The sequence below is a fragment of the Platichthys flesus genome, chromosome 20, assembly GCF_949316205.1.
Source record: "Platichthys flesus chromosome 20, fPlaFle2.1, whole genome shotgun sequence".
Lineage (NCBI taxonomy): Eukaryota > Metazoa > Chordata > Actinopteri > Pleuronectiformes > Pleuronectidae > Platichthys > Platichthys flesus.
Genome location: NC_084964.1, coordinates 11716582 through 11737846, shown reverse-complemented (window position 1 = coordinate 11737846; position 21265 = coordinate 11716582). Strand labels below are relative to the sequence as shown.

At 41.7% G+C, this 21265-nt stretch overlaps 4 protein-coding genes across 7 annotated transcripts; 2 read left to right on the top strand and 2 right to left on the bottom strand.

Moving 5' to 3' along the window:
• The first annotated feature begins 1522 nt into the window (after positions 1–1522).
• LOC133975955 (receptor-type tyrosine-protein phosphatase H-like) lies at positions 1523–11220 on the top strand. 4 transcript variants are annotated; one of them, XM_062413995.1, is made up of 21 exons: positions 1523–1924; positions 2650–2779; positions 3316–3573; positions 3813–4070; positions 4207–4464; positions 4707–4964; positions 5101–5358; positions 5559–5816; positions 6404–6661; positions 6747–6968; positions 7303–7566; positions 7784–7877; positions 7966–8013; positions 8425–8506; positions 8617–8707; positions 8834–8910; positions 9215–9349; positions 9580–9702; positions 9885–10045; positions 10489–10624; positions 10810–11220. In XM_062413995.1, the coding sequence occupies exons 1-21, from the start codon at positions 1856–1858 to the stop codon at positions 10936–10938; spliced, it is 3567 nt and encodes a 1188-aa protein (XP_062269979.1). In that variant the 5' UTR covers positions 1523–1855; the 3' UTR covers positions 10939–11220. The 4 variants fall into 4 exon arrangements, with proteins under 4 accessions (XP_062269979.1, XP_062269980.1, XP_062269982.1 ...); XM_062413996.1 differs by lacking the exon at positions 5559–5816 and having other exon boundaries at positions 1583–1924; XM_062413997.1 differs by lacking the exon at positions 1523–1924 and having other exon boundaries at positions 2657–2779; positions 3422–3573.
• On the bottom strand, positions 11151–13738 carry si:dkey-197c15.6 (putative nuclease HARBI1). The gene is made up of 2 exons (XM_062413999.1): positions 12877–13738; positions 11151–11851 (listed from the first exon to the last, which is right to left on the bottom strand). The coding sequence occupies exons 1-2, from the start codon at positions 13562–13564 to the stop codon at positions 11421–11423; spliced, it is 1119 nt and encodes a 372-aa protein (XP_062269983.1). The 5' UTR covers positions 13565–13738; the 3' UTR covers positions 11151–11420.
• Positions 13739–13932: 194 nt separating this feature from the next.
• On the bottom strand, positions 13933–15694 carry pigp (phosphatidylinositol glycan anchor biosynthesis, class P). Its single transcript, XM_062414002.1, has 5 exons — positions 15581–15694; positions 15208–15292; positions 15000–15072; positions 14797–14915; positions 13933–14300 (listed from the first exon to the last, which is right to left on the bottom strand). The coding sequence occupies exons 2-5, from the start codon at positions 15290–15292 to the stop codon at positions 14185–14187; spliced, it is 393 nt and encodes a 130-aa protein (XP_062269986.1). The 5' UTR covers positions 15581–15694; the 3' UTR covers positions 13933–14184.
• Positions 15695–15881: 187 nt separating this feature from the next.
• Positions 15882–20899, top strand: rexo4 (REX4 homolog, 3'-5' exonuclease). The gene is made up of 9 exons (XM_062378597.1): positions 15882–15959; positions 16077–16389; positions 16492–16820; positions 16899–17045; positions 17741–17934; positions 18039–18127; positions 18221–18295; positions 19598–19672; positions 19821–20899. Exons 2-9 carry the CDS (start codon positions 16180–16182, stop codon positions 19977–19979), a joined length of 1278 nt encoding a protein of 425 aa, XP_062234581.1. The 5' UTR covers positions 15882–15959; positions 16077–16179; the 3' UTR covers positions 19980–20899.
• The last annotated feature ends 366 nt before the right edge of the window (positions 20900–21265 follow it).

Here is a 21265-nt window from a genome sequence, read left to right as displayed (position 1 = left end):
CAATATACATTTTTAAGCTTACGGGGGTGTTTCTACGCAAAATAAGATATAGATAACCCAAATATAAAAAACTCGCGATAGGTGTGAAAACGACAACAGAAATGTATCCAGGGGACAGAGTGATGAACCTGACTGTAGTTCAATGCTTTGTGACGTTGCTGGAAGCTGCTACTCATCAGTGGTGATGGAACGTTTTTCGGTCCTCTGGAAACATTGTCGGTGTTGTTTTCGCTATTTGCATCATGTTTCTGTATTTGCATGTGTTATGACTTTTTCCACCTGATATGTGGTCAAATTGTTTTCTTAATTTGCATGTGTTCTTCCTATTTGCATCTATCTGCCGCTGTAGATTTTAGCTCGGGAGTAAAGGTTTGTGGTTTTAAACTCTTAAGGTTTATCGTCAGAGAATGACGAACACCTGTCAATTCAAATTTATTGTCATTCATCCGCATACAGAGTGTACGGCTGAACAAAATGCCGTTAATGGGGAATTAAAGAGTCTGACTTTCCTTAACACATCTGAGGTAGATACTGCTATCGTTGATAATTCAATTGATATAATGTTTTATCGGCTAGCTCTAGTTCAACCCAACTGAAACAAGATGCTTAACTCAGTGGATTTTATATCAACAAATAGTTGAGCTGTGAGACACATTTCCCACAATGTTTCCCTCACTGAACAAGACAATCAAGAAGATATATGAAGAGTGCAGATGTTAAGCACACCTACTTTATAATAAGCACATCAACATATAGGCTTCACGTTCAGGTATGTGTGGTCCGACCCACAGGTTAATGTGTGTGTGTGTGTGTGTGTGTATGTGTACATATTAAAGTGGAAATGTGAACGTTTAACTTTTACAATGTCTGATGCAGAAACTAATTAGAGACTTGTTCTGTTCATGAGTGAGTTTGTGAAATATAGGGAAACCTTTTAGCATTTATAAATGTGAACTTCCACCTCCCTCGTTCCGCAGTGGACACGGCTGCAAAGTGTTTACTTTGACACACTAGAACTTTTTTATTGAGTTCTGCATCTATATGAGACCACAAACACGGTTTTGACTGGCTGTTCTTTTGAAATTATGAACCGATTATGTTTCCCCTTCACAGTTCCGCATACATGTCAACCACAAGGAAGCTATATTTATCACTTCCTATACAGTGTGAAGAAGCAAAATGCAAATAGACAGTTCTGCGAAACCAGCCTTTCTGAAGAGATTAGACAATGATTATAAAAGAAAATACAAGAAAGAAATGATAATAGTCAATAAATATGAATATAAATACATTCATTTATATAGTCATGTGTATATCTTTATTTACATATACACTTTAACTGTTTTAAATTGAGAAGCATTTGGAAGTTTTTGCATTTAATCAAGTAACAATGGCAGGTACAAAGTACGAGTCTGGAATTGACAAATATGCAGCAGATATAACGCAACCAGCACTAATAAATATGTGACGCAAAAAAAATGATTTGATTGACGCACCTTTGACAAGCTGCACACATTGACCGTTAATAAGGAAGTAACAGGCGGGGCAAAGGTCTCTGCGGTTGTTCAAGGCCAAAAGAAACGAGAAGCAGCCATTTGTTTAGTCACTTGCCATAATGAGTGGGGAGGAGAGGTTATGAGAGGAGGACAAGGTTGAGAATTAAAAGTCAACACCGCTGGAGAAAAGTGAATATTGGTCTGTGTCAGCACAGGCTGAAAGAAATTCTTCGCCAGCCTTAAGTGTTGTGTCTGTCAACACACTGCTACAGAAAACAGAAACGTGAAGTTTATCTCGGGGCAACAACGGAATGTAACAGGTTCATAATATCTGAGTAACTTAAAAAGCTGTAAAGAAGATGAAGCCTTTATCTTTCACCTCAGACCGCTGGCTGCTGCTGCTCGGCGTCGTCTGCAGTCTTCTTGTGGTAAGTTTTCTTTTTTTCTTTCACTTTCCGCTTTCGTAGTCATCAGATAGTATATCTCCTTTCAGCTGCAGATTAGACTCAACAATAGGAATCTTTTTAACCAAAACCACAGTCAAGCCTCAATGCCTGATCTGAATTATAATGAAGGTGAGATGCGGACGTAAAGTGTCAAAACAAAAGCAACAACGAGGACATGTCCCAATGTTAAACTACGAAGGGAGCTGTATCTAAAACCTTTATTGTTATATGATATTCTAGACAAGGTTTTATAGCTGGATACAGTCTTATAGATATGGCATTTTAGTTCTGTATTATAAAGTATATTCACAATATCTGTATTTAATGTGTATTATTTTATTTTATTATAAAAAGGCAATGGTTGCTGTGTATGAATGTTAAGCTTTGTTATAATTGTTAATTTGGAAGAAGAAATACTAAGTTCAAAAATGAATACTGTATCATGATTTGTACTCTGTCATTTCCTGCTTGTCTCAAAAATTCTGGAAGTTTCCAAAGTTTAGAAATTGTTGACAGCAGAACACAGTAATGCCGTATATTTTAACATTGCGATACAGATACAATAAAAAGCAGAAATGATATTCAGCTAGACACTGTGTGAATTCCACAGTCAGATGAATTCATCAGACCTTTTATAAAACTAAATTTGTGGTTTCGGGGTTTAGGTAATTTCTCTCTCGTGCCTCATCAAATCGTATGTTTTTCAGGGTCCAAGCGGCTCCGTTTCATCAACATCAAGCCCAGTGTCACCATCGACAGAGACAAATCCTACAGAAAGAGAAACGTCCAGAACACTCGAAACCTCTCCGATGACAAGCCCTCCGACAACGAAACCTTGTAAGTATGAGCCGATGTCTTTTATCTTTAGTTTCATGTTTGTATTTTTGTGTATCATGGAGCAGACTTATTTAAATACCATAAATAACTAACGATTACACTAAGAGTCACACATTAAACCAGGGATGGGGAACCTCCTACGGCCAGAAAGACAGTTTGGTTAGAAAAATATATAACTGTGAAAATATGTATTCATTTAATCACAGCCATGTATACGTGTTTGTGTGTGTGTGTGTGTGTGTGTGTGTGTGTGTGTGTGTGTGTGTGTGTGTGTGTGTGTGTGTGTGTGTGTGTGTGTGTGTGTGTGTGTGTGTGTGTGTGTGTGTGTGTGTGTGTGTGTGTGTGTGTGTGTGTGTGTGTGTGTGTATGTGTGTGTGTGTGTGTATAATGTAATGGCCCATGGTAGGAAAATAGTTCCTCACCTCTGAACAGCATTAAAGCTGCTCAGTGTTTCCTCACATGCTAGCATCTTGTAATCATTAATTTAACATACTTTATATAAAATATATAAAATCTTTCTAACTCTTAAATCCCAGATCTTGCTAATGCAGAGGGCTTTGAATCAGTGGGACAAAATGAGACCAGTATCACCCTGCAGTGGGAAAAAGTTGGAAACATCCTCACATATGTACTTGTGTCCAGTGACGGAGACATAAACATCACTGCAGCAATGGAAGACAAACCAGTTACACACGTAACCTCAGGACTCACAAATGGGACAAAATACAACTTCACTCTCTTCACCGTGTCTGAAAACGACAGAAGCAGTGGAGTGAGCATCCTTGCAGTCACTGGTAAGAGACATTTTCGGTTATAAAGCCAGGAAACAAAAGTCAAGACACAACTCTGTACAAAATCTAATTTTTTAGTTGGAACTTTTGATCAGGCATTTTTCCTAGGAGATAAAAAATTGTATGTTTTTAGATGCACAATGGTTCCTATTAATCAGATGACTAAAATATAACCTATATCCAATAGAGATACATGCACTTTAGAAATTTACAAGGACTAATTTCTCTTTGCTTTCTCTAAGCTCCTCCTAATGCACCAGAGTTTAAATCCGTTGGACAAAATGAGACCAGTGTCACGCTGCAGTGGAACAAAGTCAACCGCTTCCTCAACTATACACTTGTGTTCATCAATGGAGAGATAGACATTCTGGCATCAGAGGGAGTTCAACCAGTGACACACACGATCTCAGGTCTCAGCAATGGAACTAAATATGATTTCAGACTCTTCACTGTGTTTGAAACCGTCAGGAGCAGTGGAGTGAACCTCACTGCAGTCACTGGTAAGATGTTATTAACAACATGAACCAGGACAGATCTCTGTGCTGAAATGAACTGAGTGAATTTAACTTTCTATCTGTGATAACAACTCTGAAAACACAACATTTCCATTTTCTTCTTCATGTCTCTTTCACCCAGCTCCTTGTAATGCAGCAGAGTTTAAATCTGTTGGACAAAATGAGACCAGTGTCACGCTGCAGTGGAACAAAGTCAACCGCTACCTCAACTATACACTTGTGTACAGCAATGGAGAGATAAACATCAATGCATCAGAGGGAAATCAACCAGTGACACAGACGATCTCAGGTCTCAGCAATGGAACTAAATATGATTTCCGTCTCTTCACTGTGTTTGAAACCGTCAGGAGCAGTGGAGTGAGCCTCACTGCAGTTACTGGTAAGATAACCATCTTTCTATAAAGCCATAAAACTCTGCTCTGTAACCATATCTAATTGAAAGGGACGTATTAACTGTGGAGCTTTCTCAGTCTTTATTTTGACTGTGATAAAATAACTAAATTAAATGCAATTTTGTATCTATGAAAAATACTATGCAAACAACATTTTGTCAGGGATACCCTGTCCTTTTATAAATCATATTTTGATATAGTTCCTTCTTCATGTCTCTATATCCTATAGTTCCTCTAAATGCTCGACAGTTTCAATCAGTGGGACAAAATGAGACCAGTGTCACTCTGCAGTGGAACAAAGTCAACGGCTCCCCCAACTATACACTTGTGACCAGCAAAGGAGAGATAAACATCACTGCATCAGACAGAGATCAACCAGTGACACGAACAATCTCAGATCTCAGCAATGGAACTAAATATGATTTCAGACTCTTCACTGTGTTTGAAACCGTCAGGAGCAGTGGAGTGAACCTCACTGCAGTCACTGGTAAGATCTTATTAACAACATGAACCAGGACAGATCTCTGTGCTGAAATGAACTGAGTGAATTTAACTTTCTATCTGTGATAACACCTCTGCAAACACAACATTTTCATGTCCTCCTTCATGTCTCTTTCTCCCAGCTCCTGGTAATGCAGAAGAGTTTAAATCTGTTGGACAAACTGAGACCAGTGTCACGCTGCAGTGGAACAAAGTCAACCACTACCTCAACTATACACTTGTGTACAGCAATGGAGAGATAAACATCCCTGCATCAGAGGGAAATCAACCAGTGACACAGACGATCTCAGATCTCAGCAATGGAACTAAATATGATTTCAGACTCTTCACTGTGTTTGAAACCGTCAGGAGCAGTGGAGTGAACCTCACTGCAGTCACTGGTAAGATAACCATCTTCCTATAAAGCCATAAAACTCTGCTCTGTAACAATATCTTATTTAAAGTTACTTATTAATTGTGGAACTTGCTCACTCTGTATTTTGACTGTAATAAGCAAACACAACATTTTGTCAGGGATATCCTGTCATTTTATAAATCATATTTTGATATAGTTCCTTCTTCATGTCTCTATATCCTATAGTTCCTCTAAATGCTCGACAGTTTCAATCAGTGGGACAAAATGAGACCAGTGTCACGCTGCAGTGGAACAAAGTCAACGGCTCCCCCAACTATACACTTGTGACCAGCAAAGGAGAGATAAACATTCCGGCATCAGAGGGAGTTCAACCAGTGACACACACGATCACAGGTCTCAGAAGTGGAGCAAAACATTATTTCAGTCTCTTCACTGTGTTTGAAACCGTCAAGAGCAGTGGAGTGAACCTCACTGCAGTCACTGGTAAGATGTTTTGACTTACTTTGAAATAGAGGAGGAAATATAGAGGGTGTGTTGTGATATTCCAAATTAATATCTAGTAATGGATTCGTCACTAAATATGAATGGTGTTGCCAATTTTGAAGTGAGCTTTATGTTGTATTGACGTTGGTGGTGAGTTATGTTAATGTCGCTGTTCCGTCGTTCAGACTTACCACAGCAACATGTAGTCTATATATGGGAGTCACAGGTAAACAGTTGCAGGGAAATGAAATCAGGAGAAGCCACACAGTTTTATAAACGTGTTTTATTTTTCCTTCTTATGCATTTTGTATTGATCTCGTCTCTTTTGCACCACTTTGTGTAAGAAATGAATTTAAAATGTTTTCTCGTTATTCAATGGTGGATTTTTCAGGTAACATCAGAATGATTTTAACATGTTGTCCTCGTTTCTTACTTCTCTCTTCACCTCACGTACGACTGTGTGACTGGCCGTTTTCAGCTTCTGAAAATATTAACAATGTGACAGTGTTTTACTGTGTCAGGGTCTTAGTTACCGTGCAAATGTTTGGTTTTTATGGCGAGTCAAATCTTCCTTCCTTTTTCAACAGTTCCTCCTGCGGTGTCTCTTGTCAACGTGACTGAGCGCTCTGTGACCAGTGTCGCACTAAAATGGCAGAATGTGGATAAAGACTGGACCTACTCACTTCAGATTAATGGAGTTGATGTGAAAGCCGACCTAGATTTATCCTCAAATGTTGTTTCCTATTCAGTCACATCTCTGCAGCCTGGGACAGAGTATTTATTCAGCGTGATCACACTGTTCTCCGGCCTCAACAGCACTGCTTATGAGGGCTTCACTGTAACAGGTAAGCACAGACCGTCCCTCTCATTTACACACTAACTTCAACAAGTGAAATATTGTGTCTGCAGTTATATTCTCATTCATTTCAGCCATAGACTGTGCCAGTGTGGCCTGGCATGTTACCAACTCATCGATCCAGGGGATGGTTCAAGGCTTGTTCTCGAATGCAACTGTGAACGAAACTCACGTCAGTCCTGCAGGTGGCAATGTGTCGTTCACTGGCCTTTACCCTGGCGCAACCTACGAGGTGTCACTTGTGTACGAAAGAAAGGACACACTCTTTGAACAATGTCGCCACAATCTGACCGTCCGTAAGTACACCCGCAAGTAAAATTAATCACCAGGATGATATTCCTTAATCTTTTCTGAAGATTAAAGATTTCAAAGCCATTGCTGGAGTTGCTTATATCTTTAAATACAGTCTATTATTCAAATAGCACATTTTATATTATTGTTTTATGCTGGACTATTTCTGTATGATGGGGATAGAAAGCTAATACATGTTTTGCCTCAGAGGGCAGAAGTGACAGGAAGTTTTCATCAGATCTGTATGTAATGAAATACATGAATTGATGTCATATTATTTCACTGCTGTCATGAGCGTTATGTTGTTTGTGATTGTGCGTCTTTCGTCTTTACCCTCAGTTCCTCCAAGTTTAAGCGGTCGCTGTGAGTACTCGGACGGTGGCTATTCCATCCTTATAGTCTGGGACAAACCAGCCGGTGTGTGGACTGAGGTGGAGGTGAACGTGAGCGGACAAAATAAAAAGGTGCCTCAAAATGGGGAACAGCAGACTAAGATACCTGGATTCAGTCCTGCCAGAGAGTATGTGGTGTCTTTAGATTCGCTCTCTGGGAATCAGAGAAGTTATGAACCCTTCGTCTTTCTGTGTTATACTGATCCAAGGGGTGAGTCACAATGATTACGTTACTTTATGGTGTGCACAGTATCTATTGTTTTCTGATCACAATTTCCTCATTATTGTGCTTTTTGGTAATGTTTTTATACATGTTTGTCTTTTGAGGAATTAACCCATTTCTTAAATGAAAACATCCCCCCCAGTGGTAAGATAATGGACTTTTCTGCTGTGTGTCTAAAAATTTATCCAGATGTTTATCCTTGCAGGAGTCATTACAGGGTCCTTGCTTGGCCTGCTGCTTCTTATTGCCCTGGTCTGCATGGTTCTCTTAATTTTGTTCAAACGGCCAGATCTGATCAGGTTGGTGCATCCACAGTGACAAAACTGTAATGTCTTAAAAGTCCCTGGCTTGTTCTCTGTCAGTGAACCCGCTTCTTTCCCAAAACAGAAAACGCCAATTCCGCAGTGGATCCAAACTATCCCGTAAAAACTACAGGTTAGTAAAGGTTAAATCACCTCTGCATGACGGTAACACCACTGTCAGTGTCCGTCTGTGTAGTTAAAGCAGTTCATTAATCAGAGTGGGACTCAGCCGAGTGCACATCTCCACCAAGGCCCAACAGTCCTCAATGAAACCACATTTAAATTTAAAATGGATCTGCACCAAATAACAAGTGATTATTTTTTGATAAATCAACAGAATTATAGAAAAAACACCCGACCTTGCAATATTGAAGAAAATTTCATTGAAATCAGTTGTGTAGATTTTAAATAGTACTGCTAACAAATAAACAAATATATGGACAAAAACATACATTTGACAAATAATTTGTTGTTTACCATTTATCTTTATTTAGTGAAATGTATGTTCAGTAAGTGTGACATGTACCCTCTTTTTCATTTTTAGAACGATATCACTAGCAGAGTTTCCCGGCCACTTCTACCATTTAAGTGTGGACGACAACAAAGGTTTCAGCGAAGAATATGAGGTGAATTGAATATATATATATTTTGTACGTCCTCTTAGTTTTCTTCCTGTTTTTGTGCAGGACTGAGAAATTGTTTCTGTTTCATCTGTTTTCCATTGATCACCATGCAGCAACTCCAACCTGTCGGCACAGAGCAGTCACAAAAAGCGGCGGTTGGACCTGAGAATCGAAAAAAGAATCGTTTCAACAACGTGCTGTCATGTAAGATCTACCTGACCTGCTGGACCACGATAGAAATACATGAAATGTTCCACACCTTATTGTTTTAAACAGTCTTCTTCACTCTGGAGCTTTGCAGTGAAACCATCCTCACTTGTTTCATCCTAGACAACTGGAGTCGAGTGAAACTAACAGCGTCAAAATCCAATGGGACCTCTGACTACATTAATGCCAATTACATACCAGTAGGTATTATTTGTTGAAAATATCTTACACCACTATACCAGCACCGCACTACAGTCCTGAAATGTCCTAATCCCTGTTTATTCCTGTAAATTACTTTGTAAATTTGTTTTTAAAAGTGCTGCATAAATAAAGTTTAATATTATCATAACATATATTAGCTGCTAAAACATCTGCACGTGCATATTTATATGAAGTCTGGCAATTTTTCTTCTGAGTTCATGAGCGTGAACCGGTATTTTATTTCATACCGAACATTAGGGCAAGTAAATTCTGGAGCCGTGAACTTTGACATTTGCTTTTCAGGGTTTCAACAGGAAAACTGAGTACATCGCCACTCAGGGGCCTCTGGCCTCCACGGTCACTGATTTCTGGAGGATGATTTGGGAGCAAAAAGTGAAGGGCATCGTCATGGTAACCAACTGCGTGGAATTAGGACGGGTGAGTCTCCAGGAAGCTCTGTGTAAAAGGGCTACTACCTTCACATTTTTGGAGCTTATGTAAATGCTTTGATCATAGAAGTAATGTGGTTTTGAGTAGCGACAATACGTCTGACCTGACTGTGGGAACTTTTCTGTGCTGGTTTTTAAATCACCACAAAGCGCTGACATAGGTCTGAGACTTCTGTTTGTTACAAACCTTTTTTTCTCTCTTCTATTTCCTGTTCCTAGAACAAGTGTGAACAATATTGGCCTGCAGACAGGAAGCCTCATCTCCACGGAGAACTCTTGATCACCGTCAGATCTGAGGCCCGGGATTCCAACTGGACATTGAGGGAATTTAGTGTGAAAAATGTATGAAACACCTCTAAACATTTTGTATAACTGAAAAAGTTGGGTAACCTCATTGAATTATGTATTTTGCTGTTCATGTACGACAAAAGCTTCTGAACATCATTTACCTACCACTATGTTTGGTTCAAGAAGTCGAGCTACAGTGTTTTTTTTAAATCCCTCTTTGTGAATCGTCTTCACAGAGAAACACGTCGGAGGAGCGCACCGTGAGACATTTCCACTTCACAGCCTGGCCCGACCACGGAGTCCCACAAGGCACCAGGGACCTGATCCAGTTCAGAGGACTGGTGAGACGGCACATAGAGAGTGAAGGGACCAGAACCCCAACTGTAGTTCACTGCAGGTACGAGTGATTCTCATAACGCAGCACTATGTAACTTTCACTGAGCAACAGCGCCCTCTGCAGCCACACAATGGGGATCGAGAGATTGATTGGTTGACATGGAGAGAAAAAGGAAGCCAGAACGGATCGCTGACTGTGTAGTCCCTCTCACCTTACTGCAACACAACTGAACACAAGATATTACCCATGATCCCCGGCTTCCGGAACCATAAGATGTACTGATACAGTTTATGCATGTTAAAATACTGTACATAAAATAGCAGCTTTTATACATTTCAGGCTTTGTTTTCTGTCTTAGCAGTGACTGAGAAGGTCCACAGGGGGAAATGTTCAGGGTCAGCAGTGGGAGATTTCAATCTGAAATTTAACATCCACATCGAAACCATCTGGACATTTACATGATGATCAAATGTTCACCTTGCACCATGTTGTCTCTCTCCTAGTGCTGGAGTGGGGAGGACAGGCACCATCATCGCCCTGGATGTGCTGCTTCAGCAGTTCGACCAAAACAAGGCAGTGAACATCAACGGCTTTGTGCACAAGATGAGACTGAGTCGGCCACACATGGTGCAGACAGAGGTAAAGCTGAACCTATTAAGTTGCTTCCTTCAGTACTCATATTTCACTGAGGATCAGTCGGGTCTTGTTTGATTTATTTTTAGACACAGCTCGGGTCATAATACCAGTGTGTACTTACAGTAATACTCTATGCTCTAAGTAAACAGTATTATTTCCGCTTTTCTTATCTGCTCATTTCTTTTCAGTCCCAGTACGTGTTCCTGCACCAATGTATCATGGACAGTCTGCAGCAGCCTGAGATGACAGAAGAACCCATATATGAGAATTCAGAAATGATATATGTCAACGCCACTGCACTCAAAGAGTTTCGTTAACGCAAGATACTTTTTTGCACAAAAAATATACTCCTAAAGTAAATTAACTATATATTGTTATAAACTGTAAATATGAAGTTATATATATGTACCTCTATATGCATCGCAAAACTTAATTAAGTTTAAGAATTTCCCAAATACTGTTATTGTTGTTGTGTGACGAAGCAACTCTCCAGAAACTCACATTTTTTTTAAATTACATTTATTAACAATAACAAAAGTCGGTAGAAAATAGTGTATATCTGTTTGTACAAGAAATAAAATATTTTGTAAGAACAAATACCTGAGTGTTTAAAAAACGATATGTTGTCATATTTACACATTGGTGTTAGAACTATAGAATAACAGTAAGCAACGAGCCTCCGACTGAGAACCTCCAGCGACATGAGCCGTGTTTTGGTTCCAGTGTTTGTCCTTCATGTGTCAGAATGTCCACGATGCTCTTGTCCTGCTTCCTAGAGCCGACGTCTCACCTGCTCTGTTCACTCGTTCTCCTCTGTGGTGTTGTCCCCCGGTGGGTCCGGGTCACTGGAGGCTAAAGAAAAGCTACTCTCGATGACTTTCTGTCTAGCTTGTAGGACCTCTGCGTTGACCTCAGCTGTAGATGTCACCAGCCTGCCTTGGTGTAAGGGCTCAATTTTACCAGTTGCAGGCGGGGGAGGGACGGAGAACTTCATCGCGATGTTGTGCAGGACGCAGCACGTCTTGATAATGTTGGACTTTTTCTCCAAAGTGGCTTCTTTCGCGAAGCCGAGCTGCATCAGACACCTGAAGCGCCTCTTCATGGAGCCGAGTGTTGTCCGCATGACGTCCAGGATCTTTGCGTGGGCCTCGTTGAAGCGCTTCTCGCTGTCAGTCGCAGGGGCTGCCAGAGGAGGCAGGACATTTCTGCTTAACTGGTATCCTCTTCCACCTTCAAGAGAGACACAAGGCAGTGCAGTTATTAGGAGAATTAAAACATTACTGCTTCACGTAGTATCGCAATGTAATGTCCTCTAATAATGTGAATTACACCTTTACACGTCTCACAGAAATCATTCCACTCGTCTGTGCAGCTACACAAAACTATTGAAATTACATTAAAGCAGCATTGTGACGCAGTTTAAGGTATTGACAGCGGCCAGGATTACAAACTGCTAATAGCAACTTTACCTGATGGATTTTAGAACTTAAAAACACAGTAAAGTTTGCCACAAGTGAAGACCTCTCTGGAGCATTCACAAGGTATAAATAATTGTGTTGAATGTGTGATGGACTTTTCATCTGTGTTTATTGTCTAGTGGGTCAACGGAGAAGGTTGTGAGTGTGTGTTAATGGGATAATCTTACACAAAAGCCCGTGAAAACATACTGAAACAGGTTAAAGGGATAATTCACCCGTAAATGATAAATTCACTCCATGTCCTCACCACTCTGCCGACTGAGGGGAAGGTGGAGTGTTGAGTCCACAAAACATATCTGTGAAGTCTCAGAGTTAAACAGCTTTGTAGCCAAATCCAATAAAGTTGAAGTAAATGGTGACCACTTCTTTGAGCGTGATCACCTTTCCGCGTAAAATGCTTCCATACTTCTCCTGTGGTGTCATCCAAGTGTCTGTAAGCTCGACATTCACTGGACTCGAAACACCATCATTTACACGTTGTTTTAGATCAGTGAGACCTCATAGGTATTGCGAGAACTACTGGAGTAACTAGGAGGATAACAGCGGACATTTAGAATAAAAATATGTAGTAAATGTGTTTGTTTATGGTCGAATTTGATGACACCGCAGGAACAGTATGGAGGCATTTTCAATATTTTTACATTTGAATAATTGGTCACCATTTTCTTCAACTGTATTGGATTTGAAACTCCAGAAGTGTTCTGTGGCCTCTGACCCTCCACCGGCACAGGGGTGAGTAGTGTGTCCCTTCCATGCTTGTTTTGGTTGTCATCTTACCGATCACCCAGAACTGCCCCAGCAGCTCCTTCTCTATCTCCCTCCCTTTGTCCGACGCCTCCCACATGTCCTGCTCGCCGGTGCTGCCCACGCAGCAGCTCTCCACGCTGAGGACGTTGCCCTCGGAGTCGCAGATGATCTGGCTCACCACGGACGTGTAGCCCAGGGTGTTGACGAAGGACCTGAAGGAGCTCCTCTCGTACGGGGACGCTCGGATCTTGAAGTGCGCCGGGGCCAGGATGCCCAGCACGTCGGGGATCCCGCACAGCTCCTTGATCTTCACGGCAACGTTGGCTTTGGCGTCCCGGGCCAGCGGGAACGAGACGAACTGGTCGCACAAGCCCGCGATGTGCACGGAGACCGTGGCGATGGCGGCGGCGGCTTGGTCCATCTGGCTCAGGCCGACCCTCTGCAGCACGGCGGCGGAGGAGATGCCGTGCGCGTAATAGTTGAGCGCCACCATGACCATGGCGTCCAGGGGCAGCTCCGGTTTCTCCTGGGGCTGCGTCTCCATGCGGCTCTGGACGGTTTCTGTGATGAAGGTGATGCAGGGTCTGCTGAGGTGGAACATCTGGAACAGAGCGTCATCGTCCAGGTCGTCGAAGCAGCTCCGGGTGTCGCTGCCCGAGTCCGTGTGTCTGAGCAGCTCCTCCTGGATGGCGAGCCACACCGGCAGAGCGAAGGCCATGTGTCCCGAAACACAAGATACAGTCACTGGATGAGAGGGAACGGGAAATGGATGGCGAGTGGCATGGAGGCACAGTCTTCTTCTGTAATGTTTTGGCTGTGCGCAAAGCTGTGCGTAATCGCCCCCCAGTGGAGGGAATACGAACTACAAACAACTGCAGATACATCCAAATTAATCATTAAAGTAAAACTAGAATCCAAGGGCGGCTCCTGGTGCAGGCGACTGTGTTGTGCAAGTTCACACCTCTCATGACAGAGGGATGAGCCAGCCCCACGCCACTGCGCAAATGGAAGATACTTGTAGTTTATAAGATATCATAGTTTATCATCATCGCACAAAATGGTTCAATATATAAAACGTCACATGAATAGAAAATAACCAGAAGCTATCTTTGTTCATCCAATGGACAATTTGCTCAGACAATGATGATATGTGTTACATCACAAAAATAAATATCATTTTTTAGCATCAGTAAAACTTGACTCACTCAGTCTAACTTTGAGCCATATTGCATTGTTCCTGGATAAATAATGAAAGCATTATTCTTCCTTTATATACATGGAGAAAAGTCTGCCCATAAATCCCCAGCAGCTTCACTTCTTCTTCCTCTCTGCTTGGCGTCATTTGGGGGACAAGTAGAACCTTTGGTTGACTTCGCTGATGGGAACATCTCTCAGTCTGGGTATTTGCCCCTTGTGGTTGCTGCTTTCTGTCATCTGGCCTCGGGAAAACACATCTGTGATGGGAGGAGACATAAGAGGTGTTGAGACATACTCTTCTTCTCGTAAAAGCATTTTATCAATATGTTCTTTGGAGATGAACCTTGACACGTATATTTGCGTTTGATCATTGTGTACAACATAGTGCAAGTCTGTGTTTATGGTGTGCAATGCCCCCACCTTTCATGCTGTGTTAAGGAATATTATTTGTGAATATATGTTTATTACCTGATTCCAAAAATTTGCTCAACTGTATTTTGTCATTTATTAATTAAATTGTTATACTAAAATGGAGCTGAGAGTGTGAGACACAGCTAAACAAACAATCAAGCACATACATTACATCATACTTTCAGCTTTTAAAATACTATTAAGGTTTAGAGCTCTATTGGATAATTGTTATATTTCTCATTATTACTCGTAGCTGAGGAAATTAAACTGTATAGTAGTACTAATATCAGTAGCCCCTGTAATGCAAGTCATTGTCCATGTCAATGCATGACATGTCCTCACCTGTGATGTTGTCCACGGAGTCAAGTGGAGCCGTGTTGTTCATGTTGACTCCGAACAGCAACAGCACAGAGATCATCAGAGCAACCAGCAGATAGATCGGCACCGCGAGAGCCCAATACCTGCACAAGACTAAATGTGTCAGCAAACCTTCAGGAACAGAACTCATTAACGGACAATATCAGATCCCGGTGTTTTCCACTTACTTCTGAGGCCAGTACGTCAGTCCTATCGAATGAAGCCACTCATCAGGGATGAAAGCCCACAGGCAATACAGATCTGTGGAGAGACAGTCCCATTACAGACAAGACACTCCATTCATTAACAGTCCTCTTACCCTGAAGAATTAGAGAAATAATGATAAATGAGCCCTCCTTCAGTTAGTTAATATACATACTGAATGATCAGACTTACAGAAGCCAAACTGTGAGCTGAGGAAAAGCACAAAACCATAGATGGCTCTCTGAGGCAGTGGGGAGGGGGAGTTCTCCACCATCATCTGAAAACGAGAACCAACAACACACATGAGGAAGAGGAGCGACCCAAACAACACGATATACAATTCAAACAGGAAGTGAACAGGGGATACTCAACTGTAAATAAAAGAATGTGGTTCTGCTCGCTATTGCCAACAGCTCTCATACAAATATCTCAAGGTAATCATTTCCTGTTGCCACCCTTTCACTGAATTCTGGATATTTACGTTCTCTACGTGTATTTGTTTAACTAAAATATAAATAAAGGAACTAAAGTAAACTATAAAACAGGTTAAAATCACAATTCCTACCAGTCTCCTTCTCTTCCTGACCACAGAACTTCCGTAAACAGTATCGGCGACCGGCTATCTTTCCTACAAATCGTCCCACATCATATGTAGCTCGATTAGAAACTGTCGTCAAATATATTGGTCCGGCTTTATCATTTAAAATATAAAGAAACACTTTAAAGCGCCATTTGTTTCAATGTAGTGATATTCTACGCTTGAAAACCAAAAGCGACATTGCAAATTAACCTAAACAATTGTGTTTTGTAGCTTTGCGAATAAGAAGTCGTGCGCATGTTACGCTAGCGTATGTCGGACACGTTAGCGCGTTGTACATATCGGAAACAAACTCTGCAGCATGGCTCGTGGGCACCTGGAGTTTATTAGAGAGCAGTTTAATCAGGTAATAATGACGTTATGAGACAACTCTCTCTACTTCAGTGTTAACACGGTAAATACAAGTATTGTGCAGTGACATAGTTTTAATCGTTTCTATTTTTAACGTTGCCTGTTGATGAAGTGACGGATCTGCGATGGTCCAGCGTGGCTGAGGACTGGGACCAGCGAGGACTTCACACACACACACACACACACACTTAGAAAATAATCCACAAGAATTCTCCATGATGTCGAAGGTGAAGCCGAAGACAAGCGACTCTGCAGCCAAAACAAAGCAGCCCGTGTCCAAAACCAAAAACATCATCAGCGCGAAGAAGAAAAATAAATTCTGGTACGAGGAGAAGGTGAAAACGAGGAGGCCTCCTCCCAACAAGCAAGTGCTTCCTCCTACAGACGCCCAGCACTTCTCTGCCAACTGGAAAATATTGCAGGAGGTAAGAGTCTGATCCGTGTCTGCATATTGTCTCCCTACTCTCCTGTCCTGTTCTTTCCCTACCTGAAGATTGTTCATAACCTTTTGTAAATCCTTTTCACAGAAGTTAAAATCCACTCCGCCGGAGCAGAAACCGCCGGTGACACCGAAACCTCAGAATGGAGCGCTGCCAAAAAAGAAGGTTAAAGAGAACTCTTCTAAAGATGCCGCCAAGATCGATAACACAGGTGCAGGGCAGACATCCGCTGGGAAAACAGGGAAACACAAGAGCACGTCTAACAGTGTTGTCTCCAAGGACAACTTGAAGGTTCCCGATGTCTCGCAGACAAAACCGTCCACTGCCCCCAAAAGGAAAGGAGACGCTGGGAAGTCGAACAGCGAGCGTGCAGCCAAGAGAAAGAAGCCTGTCGTCGAAGAGACGAAACTTACAGAGTAAGTTTACACACCGCTTTAACTCCTGCTGATATTTTAGGTGACGAATAAATATAACCCTGTTCTCTGATCCCGTAGAGCCGACCTGTGGTTTGATGACGTGGACCCCGACGACATCGAGGCGACGGTGGGAGTCGAGGCAGCGGAGATCATGAGGAAGAAGCAGGGCATCCGGCCGTCGAGCGACCCAGAGAGCGCCCTGGTGAAGGAGAAAGCCTTTGAGGGGTGAGTGTTGGTGTCTCAGAGATGTGCTTCAAGAACTTTTCATACAATTATCCTCTTTCATCATTCTTGAAAAGATAAAGCCCAGGATGACACCTTAATACGACCTTAGTCATTCCTTATAGGAATAAGAATGTTTGAATTCATAATTCCGCCATAAACAACTTTCTGATGCGAAAGTTTGAGTCATAAACGGATAAATCCAGTATGACCTGAATAAAGCATTTGCACCACTTTAGCTGCAGTGACATTAGATTTGTACCATGAGCGAGAGACATGTGTTTGTGCTTTTAAACGACCCTACTGCCATGTTTGCAGTTTTTTACATTTCTTAACATTGCATATATAGTTAATATTACTATTATTAACTATTTTCAAAGTGGTTTAGAGCGCTGAATGTGTTTTTACAACTTCATCGCAGCCACTGATTCCTATTTAGTTTCTAATGTGGTAATAAACCACCTTGCAGTTTTAACTTGTCAACTTGTTTGGTGTGGATTTTCCTGATTTGGTTGGTTTGTGAATTCAACTCTGACCCTGTAGCTGCCTTGATTTGTAAAACAAATTCATAGATAGATCATCTTTTCAGTACATTTACCAACATTAGAGCGAGGGTTTCTGCCAAGCTTTAACTCCTCAGGCAGTTTGACGTCATAGTGATGACTTTCCTCTTTTATCCCCTGGTTCGCCATCATCAGCCTCACCAGAGCTGTGGCTATCGATTGTGAGATGGTGGGAGTGGGTCTGGACGGGGAGGACAGCATCCTGGCGCGCGTGTCCCTCGTCAACCACTTTGGGAAATGCATCTACGACAAATATGTCAAACCCACCGAGAAGGTGACGGACTACAGGACGGCCGTCAGCGGCATCCGACCACAAGACATCAAAAATGGTGAGTTGTGCGATGAGTTGCAATCAACACTAAGGAGTTATAAATCATTGCTTTCAAATAGTCTTCACATGCCAATTGTATGATGTATGTTTTCCAAACTGCAGGAGAGGATGTGCGCACCGTGCAGAAGGAGGTGGCTGAGATCCTGCAAGGCCGAATCGTGGTGGGACATGCCATTCACAATGACTTAAAGGTAGCCAGGGGGTTTTATCTGAAAGGAAATTAATTTGATCGTTTTCCAAATAAATGTAAATATGTATTAACTTGGCTTAAACCAACGTTTCAGATTTTACTCTTGGATCACCCAAAAAAGAAAATTCGGGACACCCAGAAGTACAAACCTTTCAAGAAGAGAGTTAAGGTAATTATGTGAGCATGTGTACAAACTTCAGGAATGTGACTCCTTCAGATCTGTGGCTATTCTCATAGGCCGTGGATAAAGATGGGTGATGTCTCGCCACGTCCTCTAACTATCAAGACAAAATATCACACCCCGCCATCTTGCGGATATTACATTTTAAAGCCAGAGGGGGATGGAGCTACGTTATCAAGGTTCCGCTGACACACGTGCTTGACTAATTGCTAGTCAGCCTCAGCTGTCAATCATGAACTGAACCATTAAACCCAAATTTACCTGGAAATTAAACGTAGATCAGTGTTATATGGCTCTGATCCCATATAAAAAAATTATTCGACTTGTATTTCGACTATTTAGTTTGGTCCAAATACCATCTGCTAATATGAAAATTAGCAGGTTCTGGTCCAGGCTTTGATCATCTCACGTCTAGATTACTGTAACTCGCTCCTAGCAGGTCTACCTGCTACTGCCATCCGACCTTTGCAGCTCATCCAGAATGCAGCAGCTCGACTGGTTTTTAACCAACCTAAATTCACTCACACTACTCCTCTCCTCCGCTCCCTTCACTGGTTACCAGTGGCTGCTCGCATCCGGTTCAAAACACTAGTACTTGCGTACCATGCTGTGAACGGATCCGGTCCAGTCTACATCCAGGACATGGTCAAACGTTACACCCCACCCCGTTCACTCCGCTCTGCTTCGGCCAATCAGCTCGTTGCTCCCTCACTGCGAGCTAAACAATCATCAAAAACACGACTGTTTTCCGTCCTGGCTCCTAAATGGTGGAATGAGCTCCCCATTGACATCCGGACATCAGAAAGTCTACACATCTTCCGCCGAAAACTAAAAACATACCTCTTCCGACTTTACCTTGAATGAAAAAAAAAAAAAAAAAAAAAAAAAACACTAACAACTTTTTGAAACTAACACTTTACTAGCACTTAAATGGCACTTACTTATAGCACTTTGTAGTTTTGCTTTATTTGAAGAAATTGTATTTTCTTGATTCTTGTCGTCCTTGGTATGTACCCTCGGGTTTGAATGCACTTATTGTAAGTCGCTTTGGATAAAAGCGTCAGCTAAATGAAATGTAATGTAATGTAATGAAAAGGCAAAGGGTTTATGACTTCTACCACAGCCAGCCACTAGGTGGCGATTGAGATACTTTGGCTCCACTTTTTGGCAGCTGTCATGTCGTCCATCTTTACACACAGTCTATGGTTCACCACCAGCAGCACTGCAGAGGATCTTTGAGTCAGTCGTGACATTGAAGTGATAGTGATGATGATAATGTTCTTGTTACAGACGGGTCGACCCTCACTGAAAGTTCTCTGTAGAGAAATCCTCAACGTGAAGGTCCAGCAGGGTGAACATTCATCTGTAAGTCATCAGCATGTCAAACAAAACTCTCGTCTGCTATTTTCAACACAATTGAACTCACAGCTATAGTAGTAACATTATAAATAAAACACACAAAATGTGACATCTTGGAGTTCATCTTTCTCTTCTTGCATTCTCTGCTCTCCAGGTCCAAGACGCACAGGCCACCATGAGGCTGTACACGATGGTCAGAAAACATTGGGAAGCAGAGATTAAAGCCAGTCACCAGAACAAAGACTCAGACAAGAAAAGTGAGCGAAAACCCAGGGCCCCTAAGAGCAAAGTCAAGAAGCCCAAGGGCTTATGAACTGACAGCCAATCTGCATGAGGACATATCATCTCCAATCATCAGAACCGTTACCACGATTTAAAAGGGTGATTCTCAAGATCTATCACAAGAGAGTGACGAAAAACAAGCCATTCTGAATACAGAATAAATGTGTGACTCAGCCTGGTATCTTTAGTTCCAGGATGAAAAGGACTTGGTGGTTTCACCAGGACTTCAGCAAACCCAGGATTGTTGTGTGTCTAACATCTGTGAGAGATCAGAGCTTTTATTTACACTGAACCTTTCTGCCAGCCACCCTCTCCCAGTTTTACTCCCAGAAGCTAGACACTGGTGTTCCAGAGATCTCTGTCCAGGCTTCTCCTTGACTGAGTAGTTGTAAAATCATGTCTCTGGTGTCAGAGAATTAATGGTTGATATTACGCTGGGGTCTGAGACTCAGTCCTGGCGAGTGTATCAGTATCACTATGAGATGGAAGTTGCTCCTGTTCCCCTGTGGCCCTCAGAGGATAAGTGTTATAGATGATGGATGGATGGGTCAACGTCTGGTATGAATTGTAGAGACGTTCGGTTTGTGATTTGATTCCTTGTTGCCTCAAGAGTTGTATGTTTGGAAAAGTGTGACTAAAACACAAGACGTCTTTCTCTGTCGCTTTATTGCATTTTGTGTTTTTATATAAAATTACCAGTGATTTTATTTTTAACAATGACAAACGTGAAAATATCGAAACAATTTAGATTTGTCTCGAACTGACCCCAGAAGCAGAAGGTCAACATTTCATGTTTATGATATTACAATTAGCTTTTCTCACACGACCCGATGTCCATCTCATCATCATCCTTTCATTTAAAATCTCAAGTCTTTCTCATTATTGTTTTTTGCGTAAGGATTTCGCATTTTTTATAAACTGCATCATATGTTGAATATATGCATCATCACAGTCGGGTTTCACACTTGTGCTTTTCTTTGTATGTGTTTAAACGTGAGTGAGTGTAATTTGCCGCCCATGTTTGATTCATACTGTGCCTCGCTCACAGTAGAAATTAAACTAGGTCAGAAGAGTCCAGGCTAGTCCTAAGTTTATGGAAACCTCAGGCTGATGAAAATTGTATTTCTTTATAATTCTAAAACAAACGTACAAGTCAAAAGTATGTCTCATGGTTGGCTTTGTTCTTGATGCAAAGCCCTGCACAGATTGTTTGAACATTCTTTAATATCAATATTCATACAAAATCTTAAACAAAAAAGAGTGATGGACAATTGTGGCTATTTTAATGCAGTTAAGTCTGACCATTTCTATTTGTTT